This window comes from Rattus norvegicus, chromosome 3 (assembly GCF_021556685.1).
Source record: "Rattus norvegicus strain SHRSP/BbbUtx chromosome 3, alternate assembly SHRSP_T2T, whole genome shotgun sequence".
In the NCBI taxonomy this organism is placed as follows: domain Eukaryota; kingdom Metazoa; phylum Chordata; class Mammalia; order Rodentia; family Muridae; genus Rattus; species Rattus norvegicus.
In genome coordinates, this window is record NC_141536.1 from 23,910,792 (window position 1) to 23,928,836 (window position 18,045).

At 35.0% G+C, this 18,045-nt stretch overlaps 1 protein-coding gene across 2 annotated transcripts in view; it reads right to left on the reverse strand.

Annotated features, from left to right (window-relative positions):
• The window catches only part of Lrp1b (LDL receptor related protein 1B), a 2,085,328-nt gene that overhangs the window by 42,778 nt on the left and 2,024,505 nt on the right, over positions 1–18,045 (reverse strand). For both annotated transcript variants that reach the window (XM_087654909.1, XM_087654910.1), the window contains exon 84: positions 13,360–13,521. In XM_087654909.1, coding sequence (XP_087511035.1) covers positions 13,360–13,521 — 162 coding nt within the window. The remainder of the gene's footprint in view (positions 1–13,359; positions 13,522–18,045) is intronic.

Sequence of the window (18,045 nt, forward strand, 5' to 3'; positions counted from 1 at the left end):
AACACAGAAGAAATATAGGCCCAAGCAGGTAGTTTGATATCTATAGTAGTTATTTTTCTGTTGCCATGATAAAACATCATGACCAAAGTCAATGAAAACTATTTAGGGTTTGTTTTGTCATATGCATGCTGAGCATGAAGATTCCATCGAGGTAGGGTAGAAGCATGGGAGAAATTGGCAGGTGTATCAGCAGGAGCAGGAATCTGAGATACTGCATCTTTTACTACAGCATAAAGCAAAGACAGGAAATAAGTTGAAGCAAGCTACTCTCAAGGCTCACACTTAGTTACATACTCTTTCCAGCATATGCTGTGATTCCTAAGCCTCCCAAAGCAATATTAACAACAAGGACCAAGTGTTCAACTATATTGACCTACATCTCTCATCCAAACTGCCAAAATTTACTCCTTGGTTCCATTATGCCCCGAGCTTCATCACAAAGCAAAATATATTGAGTCCAACTTCTGATGTCCTTAATGTTTTTAACAGTTACAAGATTATTCAAATGTCAAAAATGTCTTCTAAGACCCAAGACAATCTCCTAATTATAACCCCTGTAAAATCAAAATGCAAATTTCGGACCTCCAACATACAGTGGCACAGAGTATATATTACCATTTCCAATGGGTAAAGTGGGTTTATAGTGGGTAAATCCCCTAAAAGTAGACTCGGATTCACCAGGGCAAAACAAAATCCTGTAGCTCCTTTTCCAATTTTAAAGGGCTTAGATCGGCCCATCCCTCCTTGATCTTTTTATATACATCTCTCTATTAGGCTGAGTCTACTTCTTAAATGAATCATTTCTGAGTAGATATCTCATGACTCTGTCATCTCTAGCTACTCGGAGTCTTCACTGCAATCCAGAGTTCACTTTCAAAATCTTCAAACAGAAGTTTTCTTGCCTTGTCTTACCAGATTTTCTGAAAACATGTATCCATCAGGCTTGTAAATCCAGCTGACCATATGGCTGACATTGTCAAGATTGTCTATCTTCTTGGGATGGACCCTAGCACCTTCAAATCATAGTAGGAGCAACTTTTTAATTAAATTGTTTTCTTAGGATCACTAAACTCATAAAATTCCCTTTTAAAAGCCTGACAGCACAAATTACCCAAGATACAATGCAGAGATCACATGAAGCTCAAGAAGAAAGATGACCAAAATGCAGATGCTTCACTCCTTCTTAAAATGGGGGAACAAAAATATTCATAGGAGGGGATATGGTGGCAGAGTTTGGAGCAGTGACAGAAGGAATGGCCATTCAGAGCCTGGCCCTCATGTGGCCTATATATATATATATATATATATATATATATATATATATATATATATATAGTCACCAATACTAGATAAGATTGATGAAGCTAAGAAGTGCATGCTGACAGGAACCGGATATAATTCTCTCCTAAGAGACATGGCCAGAGCATGTCAAATACAGAGGCAAATGCTATAGGTAATACTGAGAACAGAACCCCTGTTGGAGGAATTAGAGAAAGGATGGAAAGAGCTGAAGAGGCTTGCAACCACATAAGAACAATAACGCCAACCAACCAGAGCTCCCAGGGACTAAACCACTAACCAAAGACTATATATACATGGACTGACCCATGGCTTCAACTCCATATGTAGCAGAGGAAGGCCTTGTTTGGCACCAATGAAAGGAGAAGTCCTTGATCTTAGCAAGGTTGGACTCTCAGTGTAGGGGAATGTCTGGGGAAGGGGGGGTGGATGGGGAGAGGAACACACTTCTAGAAGAAGGGGAGGGAGATGAAATATAGGACTTCTGTCCCGGAAAGGGAGTAACATTTGAAATGTAAATAAAAAAATCCAATTAAAAAAGAGAAGAAAGAAAAAAGATTTTAAAAAAGTAAATTAAAAAAAGAAAAATGAATACATATTTACTGTCTAAAAAAAGAAAAGTTACATATGACCTGGATTGTGTCTTGTTCTCTGAGAACTTTAAATACACAGCAGTTTACTTGACATAAGTGGTGATAATCTCATAAAAGGTTATAATCCTTATTTTGGACCACACATGTCATTATTCTTCCTACTGTTCTTTTCCCCTCATTGTGTATTCTGTATTTATTTCTTCCCAATTGCTCTCTCATGTCATACACGTATAAACTGTCAGTAATAACAGTGCCAGCAGATAGCAGGTTTACCATTCTATTGTCTGGAAATTTGCTCTGCCAAAAAATTCATTACTTTAATTATGTCTTGGGTAAGTTCTTAGGAAAAGATCAGAAGGCAGCCAGTCTTTGTGGCATTTTTGTTTGTTTGCTTGCTTATTTTGTATTGTTTTCCTTTTTCCTGAAATCACAATTCCCTATACTGGTTACTAAAATTGTTTCACTCTGAACCCTCTCAGTCTGGTCTTCTGTCGTCTTCCCTGCTCTCAGCATCCCTATCTTCAGACCCGTATTACATTGGGTCTTTTGATTTTTACATACAATATCCAATCCCTTTAACAGTTTAAAGTTTCAAAATCTTCCACATCATTCTATAAAATACCACTGCCAGAATCTTTACATAAAAGATCCATTGTCTGGTACCAATCTCTGTATTAATTGACTTTCTGCACTGTGATACACCACCACAATGAAAGGCAACTTGAAAGAAAGATAATTTATATTGGCTTATGGTTCCAGAAGTATGTGTCCATCATCATGAGCAGAGGAAAACAGCAGTCATGACAACAGAAACATGAAGCAGAGAGAGTGAAAGCTACAGTGAAGCTATTTGCTCTCAAAGCCGACCCCAGAGATATGACTTCTTCAGCAAAGTCAATCTCCAAAATCTCCATAAAGAATGCTACCAACTAGGAACCAAGTGCTCAAATGCCTAAGTGTATGATATTATTTATCATTTAATTCATTGCAGAATCTGATATGTATGTTACGACACAAATATAGGATTCTCAAATCCAAAAAAACCCTATTTTTCTTTGCTATTCCATGTCAAAAAAAACCTTCATGTCTAGTAAAGGATCTGAGACTTTGGACAGTTTCGATAATTCTAGAAAATTCCAGATTCTCTGTAACTGTCTCCAAACACTGACCTCTACATGGATCACCAAATTCTGCTCTTACTTTCCTCACATTATCTTCTAAGGTATAACCTATTATGAACCACAAGTATTAGATAAAATAATATCAACACAAACTACATCCATATATTTACCTTTCTATGAATTCATAAACAGTGTTCACTGAGACATTCTAAGCATTGAGTTGTCACTCTAATAAAAGGATTATTTCATTTGATTTTATCATAACAAAATATAAATTGAAGCAAAATATAATTAATTGTTTGCAAGGAAATTTCTTTGCTATGCAGCTATTCACTAGTTTTAATATCTATAATAGTTGCTCAGTTACCACCCACACCATGTGGCTCCTATCTACCTGGAAATCTAGATCCAGGGCTATACATTGCCTCTTGCTTCTGTAGGTACCTACTCTTTCTCACATGTGTATGTGCATGTGCTAATGCACATAAAAATAATAACATAAATAATAAAAATATTCTCTTTTCAAAATGAACTTCAAAACATGCAAGGAAGCTAATGGATATCTACTTTTTGTAAATTTCAAGGAATAGTCAGTTTTCCTCCCCAAACAGGGTATGTCATGTTGACTTTGCTTTATGGTCACCAGCATAGAGAAGACAGGCATTCCTTTTACTTCTTGACATAGATCCATTTATATAAGGTACCTGTAATACAGTTTCCTTCACAAACTAATTTTTCTTTTTGAATTTTAAACTTAGCTTAATAAGAACTTTTGTTACTAAAATAATTTTAAATGATAACCTGATAAAGTATTATATATATTCACACATTCATGGCTATATATTTAATAAAATACCTCTTATCAAGTATATAGACATGACATTATTATAGAACTTAAAATACTTAAAGAAACAAAGGTGATGAATTGGAGGAGGTTGTATAACAAAAGCAAATGGAGTGAAATTTAAATTCAATATGCTCAAAATACAACATGTATCAGTGTATCTGTGAAAATATCCTTATGTAACCAGTACCATGAATATACACTGATGGCAGAAAAAATTGACTCATTTCTAATTGTTAGAGTAAAAATAAAAGATTAGAAAAAATATAAATGATCAAAGTCTTTTTGAGTGGTTAAAATAAGGAGAGGATTAAAATTAGAACACTGTAAAATTGAAAGGAAAAGATTCTAGGTGGATATGTGAGTATTCAGTGGTGGTTTCGATTTATGGAATGACACAATGCCTTTGACTAAGTTTGAAACAACATGAGCAATTGGGTTGTGTGGTAAACCTTGAAGTGCTGGGCCTTCAATTGTTGGATTTCTGAGCGTAGGCACAAGTGTCACTGTATACTACAACTTCACTAATGATCACAGAGGGTGGACACATATCAAGGTGAAGACATGTGGAAACAAGGAAACAAAAATTGATCTTGGTATGCATGGCTGAAATCTATACATATTGTTACTAAGAAGTGGTGTTTTATTTCTTATAGAACATTCTATAAAATAAGTTTAATCATTGTACTGACCTGAATGAGACATTTGGGATATATGCATATGATAAAAACTAAAACAAAGCAAATAAACAAACAACAACAATAAAAAACCCACAATGATATTAAACCTTGTTAAGAAAAGTGGTAAAGCCATGAAATGATATACTAGTAACACTGAATACTCACAACATAAAGTTGTCAGAAATTAGCTGAGAATTACTACCAGTAACAAGCCTGATTTTTGTAACCCAAATAATTATGAAGAATATGTAATTGTAGAGTATGATACAAAGAAATGAAGATGTAAATGTTAAAATGTTATTTTTTAACATTTCTGTAATAGAAGAAAATAATTTTAAGAGAAATGATTCAGGAGTTTCCATCTTTATTCTTACTCAAAGTTTCTTTATCAGGAAGCCCTAAGTAACTAAAATACATCTTTCTTCTAATGCATATGTACAGTAAATATATTGGTGATGATATTTTGGTACTATCATATTTATTAATAGCCTATTCACATTATATTAGGAAACTATGAAATGTAAATAGAAGAAAACAAAATTTATGTAACATACATTAAAAAGGGAATATAAAATTCAGTAAGTAAAGTCTCCTAGAGAGCCAGTGTAAGATATTTCTAAAATATACAACTACATAAATATACAATATTGTTCTACTTCATAAGATTTTTATATAACTCCTAAAAATAAGGCCTGGTATTAGGCATAATTATGATTAAAATTCATAATTTAATAAGCATTTGATAGTTGAGCTCCCATATACTTCCCACTTCACCTTCACTATAATCACACTGTGCCCCAAGTGCAGGGATTAACTGAATTCTCCAGATCACCTCATGGACAAAGGCTTGGAACTGCTTCCCAATATGCATAAAATGCTGATTTCTACGCGTGTCAATAATTGGATTCTATAAACGTTCAATGAACCTTTATGTTGGGATGCCATAAGAAAAAGAAAAAGTGTCCTAAATTTGAGGGATTTGGAGACTAAATTCAGTCCTTTGTCATCCTACAACATTACATCACCAGGTCACTCTCTCTTTAGTCCCAGGTATTGATGCTAATTCCTGTGAAGATTACATCATGGATCCCTTCTCACACCTTAATTTCCCTCATTACTCCATTTGCGTCATCAAGGATGTTTTGAGTAAAATCATGTCTGTACTGATTATTATGGTTAAACACTCATTTTTAAATATCTTCTATATGCTAGAAATGTGTTTTTTGTTGTTAAACTGAAGTACAGAGTAATTTATAAAAGGTATAAAAGATCATACTTGAATTAATGAGAGTGTAGAAAGTTATATACGAATAAGACTAGGTCTTTATTAGTTATTATGTCACATATTTTCTCTGAAAGAAATGTTGAAATTAGTTCAAATAAATCTATCATTATGCGTCAAAAATTAAAAATGAATGTGCCATATTGTGGCTGTCCTAACCCTTAATAACAAGTTATATATAACGTTTTTATACCAGCTTACGCAGCATACCTAAGATACTTGTATGATACCATTAAAATCTATGATATGAGCTTAGATTACTATACAAAAGTCACAGTTTCACAGATCAGGGTCACTCTCAGACTCTCAGACTCCTACTCTATCTCAAGTTACACATTAGTAGTCTAAACTATAACTACGTGTGTGTGTGTGTGTGTGTGTGTGTGTGTGTGTGTGTGTGTGTGTGTATTTCAAACATGAGAGAGATGTTTCACCAATTAGGTCATTGATCTGTTTGTTATTAAGCACAATATGTCTGGATCCATATATCCACATTGAAATACAAACAGAAATCAAGACATTGTGAAAGCTTTACTATCTGTATAGATGATTTTGGATGGAATTAGTTGTCAAGTTTTCTGGTTATATATATATTTATGTATATATATGTATATGCATGTATGTGTGTGTTATGCATTAAGCATATTAACAAAAGTTATTTGTTCTTCCCTTTTGTAGAGATACATTCTATTAGACATGACTACAATATGCTTAGAAAGAAGAGAAAATAGCTACTATGAGGTTGTTTATACTTCTGGGAGTTTTCTCATTAAAGAATTAAAACATTAAATTGAAAAACAAACCTAAGAAGTATTTAAATTTTCTTAGTATATCTAAGAAAAGTATTTTCTTCACATATCTTGTATACATTAACTATTGAATTTATTCCATTGTTATAAATACATTTTCCTGTTTCAAATTTGGGTTTGTTAAAATAGAAATTAATTTTTATTATGTTATATTAATTAAACATTACTAGAGAAAACATGCTAATCTCTGACTGGATTTATATGTCTTTTATTGGGGTTGAAAGTAAAAATCAAAATTTTGTTAGCTATTACAAAAACATAATATATACAAAATATTTCTATAGACAGGTTAAAAACAGTATTTTAAGATATTTAAAGAAGAAAGATCTTTAAAGAAGAAAGATCATTCTGAGAAAATAGTGTTTTCTCTAGTGCAGCTTGAAGACATAAATAAAACTTTGAAACTCCATTTTTGACTGCTGGGAAGTCAACTCACACCTGTTTTTTATTGATCTTCGTCCCTATCTTTCCCTACTCTCAGTTTCCTTCTCCTTCCTCCCCATTTCTGCCTTCATTCTTTCTTTCCTTAGTTCTCTTATTATTTCACAGCTCCTTTACTGTCTTTTTCTAGTATCTACACCCTGCATGCTTTAATCTATGAATTTCAAATATAAATAAATAAATCTAATGTAATTTTATGTTCCTTATTTCAAGGCTTTTTCAATAATTTATGCTGAAAATTGATAATATGAAAAGACAGGTGATAAACAGATAGGTTGAAATATTATATATTCATAATATTTGATAAATAGGCAAATACAAAGATAATCATAGATTATATAGAGGTGATAGATGAGAAATTGATGATAGAAATGTAGTTGATAGATAATATATAGAAAAAATAAGGTAGATATATTAAATAAATAAAAATGTATTATAAAATAGATGATAGATGGATGGATGGATAGATTATGGATCTATAGATGATGGATTGATTGAAGATAAATAGTATAAGGATAGATAAATAAGCAAACATCAATGATAGAGTATAGACAGATGAATGAGTGGAGAGGAACAGTGATATAGCGAATGAATGTTAGATATGTTGAAGAAATTTAAATGCTAGATAATATTCAGATGATAGTTTATAGATAATATAATTACATGTTTCTATTCACACTAATTTTTGTAATACTTTATTTCCATCCATGGATTTTCAAAGGAAGTTGACTTTTCTTTCTACAAATTTGCATACTTCTTGAAACCAAGATATAAAGTGAGACTAAATTTCAAACACAAAATTAGGTCCTGTATTTCCAGTGGATTTAGTCATATTCAGACAGAAAGCATTTCTTAACATATATACGAAAATGAAATAGAACCTTGAATCCTATCATATCACCATGATTAAAGCTGGATATTTTAACAACAGAAACAACAGAAAACTTACAAATGTTTGGAAACTGAACTCTCTATTTAATGAAAAATTTGTCAGTAAAAAAGTAAAGAAATGAAAGACTTTAAGAAATAAATGATTCATACACAATATATCTAAACTCATGAGACACAATGAAAGCTGCGCTGAGGAAAGTTCATGGTACTACTTGCTTACAAACAAACACCAAACAGAAAGCTGAAATCAAGCAAATAAAAAGAGCAAAAACTCTATGAAAGATTAAAGAGTTATTCCCTTGAGGAGATCATGAAGATAGAAGAGAACCTTATCCAAATTAGTTAAAGGACGAAGAAACTACCCAAAATAGTAAAATCAAAACCACACAGAGGGACATAAAAACGTCAAGGAATCCAGATAATCATAAGGATAGCCAGCCCCTGACTATTATAAACAAAAGGTGCTATGAAAAAGTTGAACAAGAGTCCTTCTTACTATGGGGGTGCATTTCTTGGGTATATGCCTAGGAGCGGTATATCTAAATCTTGCGGTAGATTAATTCCAATTTTTTAACTGCCACATTGACTTGTAAAGTGGCTCTAAAAGTTTTTTGCCTTTGGTGGTGTTCTGTACAAAGTTGCAGATGCTTCTGATACCAGCTCTATGCACACTCACAAATTGTGAAGGCATTGGGTATGTGTATACTTATAAAGGAATCAGGGACCAGCTTTGTGTGCACTCACAGGTGAACCTGCTTTGTGCACACTCATCCAAATGAAAGCCACTGGGACCTCAGCAAAACCTAAGAGCAGCTGTCTATCTTAGTGGCCCAAGCAGTTCAGGACTTGACGAGTGAAAATACAGTTGAAAACTTCAAAGGAGAGATACCACTTTCCAGGACAAAGGAAACTTAGGAAGACAGAACATGGCATTAGACAGCCAGCAGACAGCATATGAATTTCAAGTAAGAAACAAAAACTTTGAACTGCTGGAAGGGGAATCACTGTCAAAGACATAACCATGTTTCAACGTTTGGAGAGTGAGGACACCATGATGTGCAATGCAGACCGAGCTAAGAGCTTGGATGAATGAAGGTTCTGTTTTCTTCTCATCAAGAGAAAATAACTTTGAGGCAACTGGCACATTGTAATGTATAACTTATGCCACTGCAACAGGGACTGCTCTAAAGAATCTCGAAATGTGACAGACATGGTGGCCAATGGTGATTGTAGGGCATTCTACTTCCTGTATCAATAGTGTCACATTTAGGGCCTCAGTTCCTGTTCATCTTTGCAACAAGAACAACTGAAAATATTCTTTTTCTTTACCATGATTGTTCTAAGTATCTAAATAGGCTTGTTATTAGCTTAATAACTCAAATTTAAAATTCTTTTTTTAAAACGATGTAGAAACTTGAAAGATCAGGTTACCATATGCTACTGTATGCACAGGGTATCACATGGTAGGGTGCTATAAAAAGAGAAGCCTGAATTTGGAGTCATACAAATTTCAGATCTTAAAATGTCTAACAAGGAGTATAAGAATAAACTTTTCAATTTAATTTTGGAGACTTGAAAAACTCATTAAAATGGTAGCGTGTATAGGTTAGTATTACCACCTTTCAATTAAAACTGCAGGTTTTATTGATTTCACAAATAACACCTCTATTTAAATGCACAAAGCTGCGCTTATTTGCTTTGATTGATATCAGGAATCCTGACTTTAAAGCAAGATGGAAATTTAACTCTATTTGGTCTTAAGCAGACATCTTAAAGAATATTAAATTTTAGCTTTGCTACTTTTTATCTTTCTTTTTAACCTAGATTGCTACTGCCAAAGTTAATTTGCATTCAGACCTCTGGAGTTTAACTTGCTAGTGAAGTACTAAGATGTTTTAACTCAACACAACTAAGACTGATGTTTTAGCTCCCACTAAAAGCCTGTAATTAGGTGTCGTAATGAGCTTATCTTTCATTCCTTCATTTACCAGGGGTGGGAGGGGGCACTGTGTCTGCCAGAAATACTTTTGACAGAACACTGGGCTCAGTGAACTTTGCTGACTCACATTGATGGATTCTGAATTTATTACACTTCGTCAGATGTTAGATTTGTCATTTTAATGGCAAAGCGTGAGAACAGCACCAATGTTCTCCTAGATGTTTGTAGACTTCTTGATCAACAACTCCTCCGGTCCAATTCTGACTGCTTCAAGTCCTTGGGCAACTTATTTAACCTCTGTCTAAGGATTAATTAGTTAATTTAAATAAGTGCTCCACAGTAAATGGCGGGAAGCATTCTGATTGCTAATAGCGAGGCTGGCACAGGCTGGTAAAGCAGTGGGCCGCCGCACACTGTGATTCTATTAAGTTGTCAATTAAGATTGCAAGCTAACTGAATTTGTTCTTTGCAAGAATATAAATTTCCATAATGATGGCTATATAGCATTTTAAGGCTGTTTGAAAAGAATTAAGAATGCTGATTTTTCCATTGAAAAATAAGGAAAGATAACTGATAGAGCACAGTGCATCAGATGGTAGACAAGGCTAATGAACCAAGAGATTTTTACAATATTGAGCCCAAATGGAGTATCGTGTGACTTTACTGTGGTCTGAGCAGTCTGAAGATAGGACGGAGGATTAAAGATAACAACGTCAAGGTCATTCTTCATCGTGTGTGTGGGGGGGCAGTTTGGAATACACACGACCCTTTAAGACAAAAACAAAACAAACAACAGCAGCAACAGCAGCAGCAGCAGCAGCAGCAACAACAACAACAACAATACACACACACACACACACACACACCATAGCTATGGATTATTACTATATAGACCAGTCATTTTCATATAATATATTGATTGCTTTTTCATTAACATTTTTAGTTCACCTTCATTTAGAGTTATCTATGCAATTATTATATATTCGTTTGTTCTTCAGATCCTGTTGTGAGATAGAACTTTGAAGAAGTCTTTGATCTGAGGATCATACAATAAACAAAATAACAGAGTGGACAAAGCCGGAGGACATAAAAACCGACTTAGAAGAGGAGAAAAAGGTCAGTTTAAACTGGGAGTGTGGCATGAATAATTTGCAAAGCATATTAGCAAGTGGTAGATACAGTCTGATTGCCAGATAAGTTTCATTTATATGGAGGATCATCATGGCTATGGCCTTACTATAATAAAGGAGAGGTTATGAACTCAACCCTTTGTGAGACAGTAGCTAGAAGTGCCCTTCATTTCCTAGAAGTATGAGAATGCTGGAGCACAAAAGAAGAAAGGAAATTAATGAGTTGAATGAAGCAGTTATGCGGATATCCTCTGCTGTGCTGATGGGAGAGAGATGAAGAAATGAGGATATGGAGAAGAGCCTCATGGAACAAGAGCACAAGTGCAGCTGGATTGTATTTTCATGTGACCGGTGTTCAGGACATAGAGGATTTTGTAATAAGGGACAGGCATAGTGTAGTGACATCATTTATTGTCAAAAGGAGCTTGGCTTCACATGGGAAGAAATAAAGTTCTAAGAAGGAAATGGAGACTGCAAATTAACCATTTCCTTGCTACAGCAGATGTGGTCACACTGCAATGCCAGGGTTGGATAATCAGTGCTGCACTGTCAAATCAACTAGTGGACATAGCATGGCTATGTACTGTTCCCTGCGCTTCCTTCCTTCACTGAACATAGAGGTGGGGCATGCTTCGAGTAACATTAGATGAATTTAAGAATTGATTCATGAAAGTCTATTGTCTGGTTTAGATCTTGTCTCTAACAATAAGACTCCTTATGCTGCACTGGTGGAATCTTCTTAAATGAATCATAAAAGTAATACCCAGTGCGTTGTAGAACAAAGAAAATGAACAGGAGAAAAAACATTATCTTAGTACAAAGATAAATAAAGTTTTCAACAAATGTGCTTAAAATAGTCAGAAAGCTTATTTTACATAAAGCATATAAATGTGACTGTCATTCGATAATGTACACCAGTAGCAAAGATAGGAAGCACAGGTATCAGTTAGGAATAAAACAGACAAATGGGTCCTGGCAGCTTGCATGACTGAATAAGAGTAAAGATAATGAGCACAGTTCACATTCTGGATGTTTTAAAGGATGAAGAGAAGATATAAAAGACTGCAGAGTCAACAAGGACTTCCTTGATTTTGGACAGCCAATGAGTGTTCCTTGCTAAACATTTCAAATAAAGAAGGTAGGATAAATCAAGGTGAAAAAAGTCAGGCTAACTGTGAGATAAGATTAACTCTCACAGAAAACTGAGAATCATTTCTTAAGCTTACATACAGGTTCAGCATAAAAAATTAGAGTCCTCGTTTGGGTGCTACAAAAACCCCATATAAAAACCCCTATAAGTAAAATCATCTAGACACTGGTTTCCAAATTTATTTACCCTAAAGAAACATCTAAACATATTAAAATAATATATACTCGTGGATTTAGAACAGAAAATGATGCCTTGAAAACAGCATTTTGAAAAGAAAAATAAGTTTATTTTAAAATATGAGACTTTGTATAGGAATCAGTACTGGGAGTGAGAAAAGCAGAGATGACAATAGTACTTGCAGTCACATCAATGTTTAAGCTCAAAAGTAATATTTCACCCTCAGAAACATGCACAAAGGACCCAGCAAAGAAGCAATGACCAAAATACAAATGGAAATAGGAGAGAATAGTGTCTATAAATATTAGTAAAGAAAATGTCTTTAGAAACAAGGATCAATAAATTAATGAAAGCAAATGTAAAACGGGAATTCAGACTTGACCACTGAACATAGCATAACCAATCAACTAGTCTCATAAGAGCGACTTCTCCAGTACAGCAAAGGCAGAAACTTAACAGAAGTGAAGTAAATGGAGAAAGAGAGACAAAATGATGTTGGGACTAACACATACTGCTATAGGATGTTTTGGATTTGTATTTTTCAGAAAGACCATGTTAGAAAGCAAAAGTTCTAGGAAACTGGATGAAGAAATTCTGGTTCTGTCCAGGCTTCTGAGGATGAGACCAGTAGAACACACTCTGGGCTGTGTCTAGCTGTGCTTCTTAGAAGAGGGGTATGGGAAAGAGTAAAGATCTCTAAAGGCTTCCAGGAGTATAGAAATAAGTAAGAAAGTTAAAGATGCAAATATGGGGCCAATTATAGTAATGAGCCTTTGAATTTAACTTGGGAAACAGAACAGATAAAATCTTTTAGAATAGGATAAAATAATGTAAAAATTATTGGAGTTTAAGTGACAAGAAAAGTTTAAGAGCCTGAAGAGAGGGGTGTAGCAAAATGAAGAAAGGAAAGAGCACAGATGTGAACCATAGTATTACTTAATGCAAACATCAAAGCTTGCTGCTGGCAAGCTGAGAGAGGACACTTCACTTCACTTTCACTTACAGTACTGGCATCTGTCTCCAGTGTAGTCTGCCTGACAGTGGCAGTAAGGTTGGTTCCCAGCAGTCACAACACAGCTCCCACCATTGTGACAAGAATCTTCGCAGACTGTCTTGCCGCAGTTCGGCCCAGTAAAGCCCAAGGCACAGATACAGGTGGGTCTTCCTAGTGGACAAAAGAAATAAAACCACACTATTATCCTTAAATGAAACTTCAGTAGATAAAAATTAGGGCATGAGGTTTCTGGCAAAGCTATGCTTACCATGTGTTCTGTGACTTTATTATACCAAAAACTCTCCAGTCTCAGATGAGCTGTATATCCAAAGAAGTACAAACTGAACTTATCTGACATTGTTAGGTCATATCATGGATACGTTATGAGCTAACAGTACTTATATATTGCTCTCTTTCTCTTTTGTGTCTACTTTTTCAATTATTTTATTCTTATATCAAAGACTTTACTTTTGTTATAAAATTCAGAGAATTTGCAAGTAATCACTCAGTGTTCACCACTACTAGTCAGTGGTGAAGTCACTAGTCAGTACACAAAACATCAGTAGACAAATGCCTCAGGGAGACATTTTAATGGTTAATGGGAATTATGTCATATATAATGGTTACAGATATTAATGACATTTTCTTAACACAAATAAACATACTAATGTTTAATACATAAACATTAACTGAGAATTAGTTTATGTAGGTTTGATATTTACTTATGTTAAAAAAATTCTGGTAGTCTACTAAATACTGTGTGTTAAACACAGTAGAACATTTCCTAGGTTATCTTTCAACATTTCCCTCATTCTTTTCTGTGGGGAGTCATTTATCACCATAGCAAACATTCCTTTATGTTTTCCATGTTATATACCGAGGAAGCACCTCTCTGCCTGGCTTATCACTAAGCAGGAACTGCTTTGGCAGACACAGAGAAGAAAACCATCTATTGTAAACACATAAAGGGAAACGCAAAAGCGTAAATTGCAATAAGCAGACTCAGTCACCAGGCTCAGCCTGGGCTTACAGCCAGTGTCTGTGCTGTCAGTGCTGTCATCATTGGTAATCTGGGGGCAAACTAGAATTGCCTGAGAAATAATAAGACTTCTTAAGATTTTAAACATAATGATACAATTATTTTATATATGGTCATAGACTCTGTATAGCCCATAGTTTTAATATATTTTTATTTATTGTGGAATTTCAGGGAAAATAAATCCATAACATCTCAACAATATTCCTGCTCGATCAAGTATGATGAAAATAACACTGTTTGACATCAGTTCAAGTCAGAAACTCCGCCTGGTGCACCCCCAGAGAGGAGCTACAAGAGGTCAATTGCTGCTGAAAGAGTAAGAATAAGTTGCCTCTAGGAATCAACTACCAAGTATACAGCCTGTATTTCACATAGTATTTATAAGGAACAAAACATGTTTAAGTAAAATTCACCTGTAATTCTTGAAGAATGAAAAATAAATATAATGTATTCAGTACGCTCAAAGTAATTACTCTGAAAGAACACTACACCCTTAAAACCACTAGAAATTTGCTCTAAATACACGAGTCATCCATAATTTTATGATGAACACTACTGCTTTAAAAATAAATTATTTATAAATGCTGTTTGGTGCTAGATAAATGTCTATTAATACTCTAGAAACAAGGAGATTATTAGAGCTGAGTAAGTTCATTATTTTTGTTGCCAAAAATGATTTACTTTACATTAGCAGGATGTTTCCTTAGAGTGGTAACAAATGTTTTTTTCCATTTATTGCTCAAATAAAGATAAAATATTTCCTCTGGCAAATTTCAGTGAATGAAAATAAAGACAAGAAAAGGGAGCAAATTAAGGTGGTAAGTAAAGAGACTGATAAAGTTTAGCACATGGTAACTGAAGAAAGAAAAACATGTCCAAAATGAATTATTTTATCCTCAGACTAAGCATTCAGGCATTACATAGAGAGAAATAATTCATGCCAAGAGTAATGAGGATTAGCTTGAGCAAAAAAGTAGCAGTGGACAAAGTAAAGAAGCACAAGAGCATTAGAAAATTCAGGGTATCAGAAGAAATCAAATGCAACTAGTAAAGATTGGAAAATTCTATTTAATTTTTGGATGCTCTTGGTGTAATAGAGAACATTTTCACAAACACAGCAGACAGGAGCCCTTGCTTGGTCTTTTCCTTGGAAATTTGATAGTAATATTACATTACTGAAGACCTCAAATATTTGAGTTATAGAACATGGATAAAGCAAGTTGACATTGACTTTGCAGCTCAATTCTTACTGGCTCGACAGAGGCATGTACATTATTTGAGCAATTAACCATTTTCTGATTTGATTTAAGTCCTACTCCACACAAGATGGATCCTAGCTTTGGTGCCAGTAACTTGGCTACAGCTGGCCAGGTTATAGGCTCTAAGGGAGAACACAATCAGGTATTATTATTTTGGTAAATGGGCATAGTAGTAAGATGTTCCCTGAATCTTATTTTTATTCATATACATTAGTGTATCTCTCAACTTCAGGGAAGCTCCAATGTGCAGTAGATGGTGGCTAACGAAGAGTTCCATAGTTTTCAACATGCATCAAGTAAAAGACTGTAGGAGAGTGATATCTCAATCTTCCTTCCAAAGCTTAAAGAAGAGGCACTACGTGAAAGAGAATGAATGTTTGTAATGAAACAATATTTGCCAGATAGGACAGCATTGTTGCATATATTAACTCACACCTGGGAATACAATCATAGGATTTACACAAGGGTAAGCCAACCAAATCCCCTGCATGGATTGCATAGGAGTTCATGAAGTTCTTGCCTGTAAATCCATTGGTTTCTGATATCAGCATCAGGAGGGAAAGTTAGTTTTCTTTTGGGATGCAGACTCTGAGAGGCTACTTACACTCCTGTAGAGTCTCACACCCAGTTACATACAGGCAGAAGTAAATAGACTCAGAGAGCACATGGCAAGAAACGGTAAAAAAACGTGATTGGGGTGCCGGTAGCAATTGGAGGGTAAGGAACAATGAGTGAATCACATCTAAACATATAACCTTAGCTATGAATATTAATTAATTATGTTGATAATTAATATTAATAATTATACTATGAAAGCAGCACGTGACAGAGATAATGAAGCATGGAATTCTCACCTGTGCTTGACAATCTCTCCACCAGAGCAATTCAGAGAAATGAAAGTATATTCGTAGCTTTCCTGTAAGTCGTGAGTGTTTTAAGATTAAACAAGTATTGTTCCTGCCTAAAAGACATGTAGGGACAAACATGGAGCAGAGAGACTGAAGGAAAAGCCATTCAGTGACAGGCTCAACTGGAGACCCATCTCATGGGCAGGCACAAACCCTGACACTATTACTGATGCCATGTTGTACTTGTAGACAAGAGCCTAGAGTGGCTGTCATCTTAGAGCCTCTACCAGAAGTCGACTGAGACAGATTCAGATACTCACAATCAAGCTTTGGACTAATGTTGTGGAACCCTATTGAAGAGTTAAGGGATGGATTGAGGAGCTGAAGAAGATGGCAACCCCACAGGAAGCACAACAGTATCAACTAACTGGACCACCTAGAGACGAAGCCACTGACCAAAGAGCATCCACAGGATGGCCTGATTCCTCCCACATATATGGGCTTGTCTGGTCTCAGTGGGAGATGATGTGGCTAATCTTGTAGAGACTTGATGCATCCGGGAAGGGGATGACTTGGGTGAAGAAGACCCTCTCAGAAGTGAAGGGGATAGGATGAAGAACTCTGTGATGGGGAGCAAGGGAGCAAGATTTGGGGTGTAAATTAGAATAATTAATAAAAATATAAGTATCCAAGCTGCTTCCAGTTAGCAAAATCTTACGCTTGGAATCTAACTCAGTTATTTTCAAAAGTATTATCTTTCCTTTCTTTGAAGTAAAGATTTCTTTTTGATAAAAACAAATTGTATTCTAGGGAGTATGGTCTGACAGGCACCCAAGAGCAACGGCAATAGCATAGATCATATTGACATTTTCTTAAGACTCCCTTAACCAACAACTGGAAGGGAGACACTGGCTTTTGGTGCTTTTGGTTTAGTAGTATATGGCTACTTGGAGATTTTTTATTTTTTATTTTTTTGGAGCTGGGGACCGAACCCAGGGCCTTGCACTTGCTAGGCAAGCGCTCTACCTCTGAGCCAAATCCCCAACCCCCTACTTGGAAACTGCTATGCCCTGTGTAGAGTATCTCCAATGAAACTAAATCTTGTAAGATTTTATGTTTCTCATGGCTTTTTCATGGACCCTAACATTGTTTGTCCCAACCCCACTCACGTCAGCACCATTCTTATACCCTCCTCCTCACTTAATACCCTCCCTGATTATATCTGCTTTGCCTTCAGAGTCAGTTTTCTACCATTCCCCTCTCTAGATCCCTTTTCATTTACATTGTGTCTGATTCAATTTGTATTTTGCCTCCAAATATCAACATTTATACTGTTAAATTTTTAACAAGTGCTAACGTCTTCCATTTTTAAAATAGCCCATCAGCAAATATTTTACTTTAAAGAACAAGCATTCACAAGAATACTACTAAATGTAAATGTAGCTGCTAGTTCCATAAATAACTTATTAGATATTCATAGAAGATAAAGTTTTATAAACCATTCACTCTTTATATAAACAAGACTGATTGACTAATAATATGCTTTATC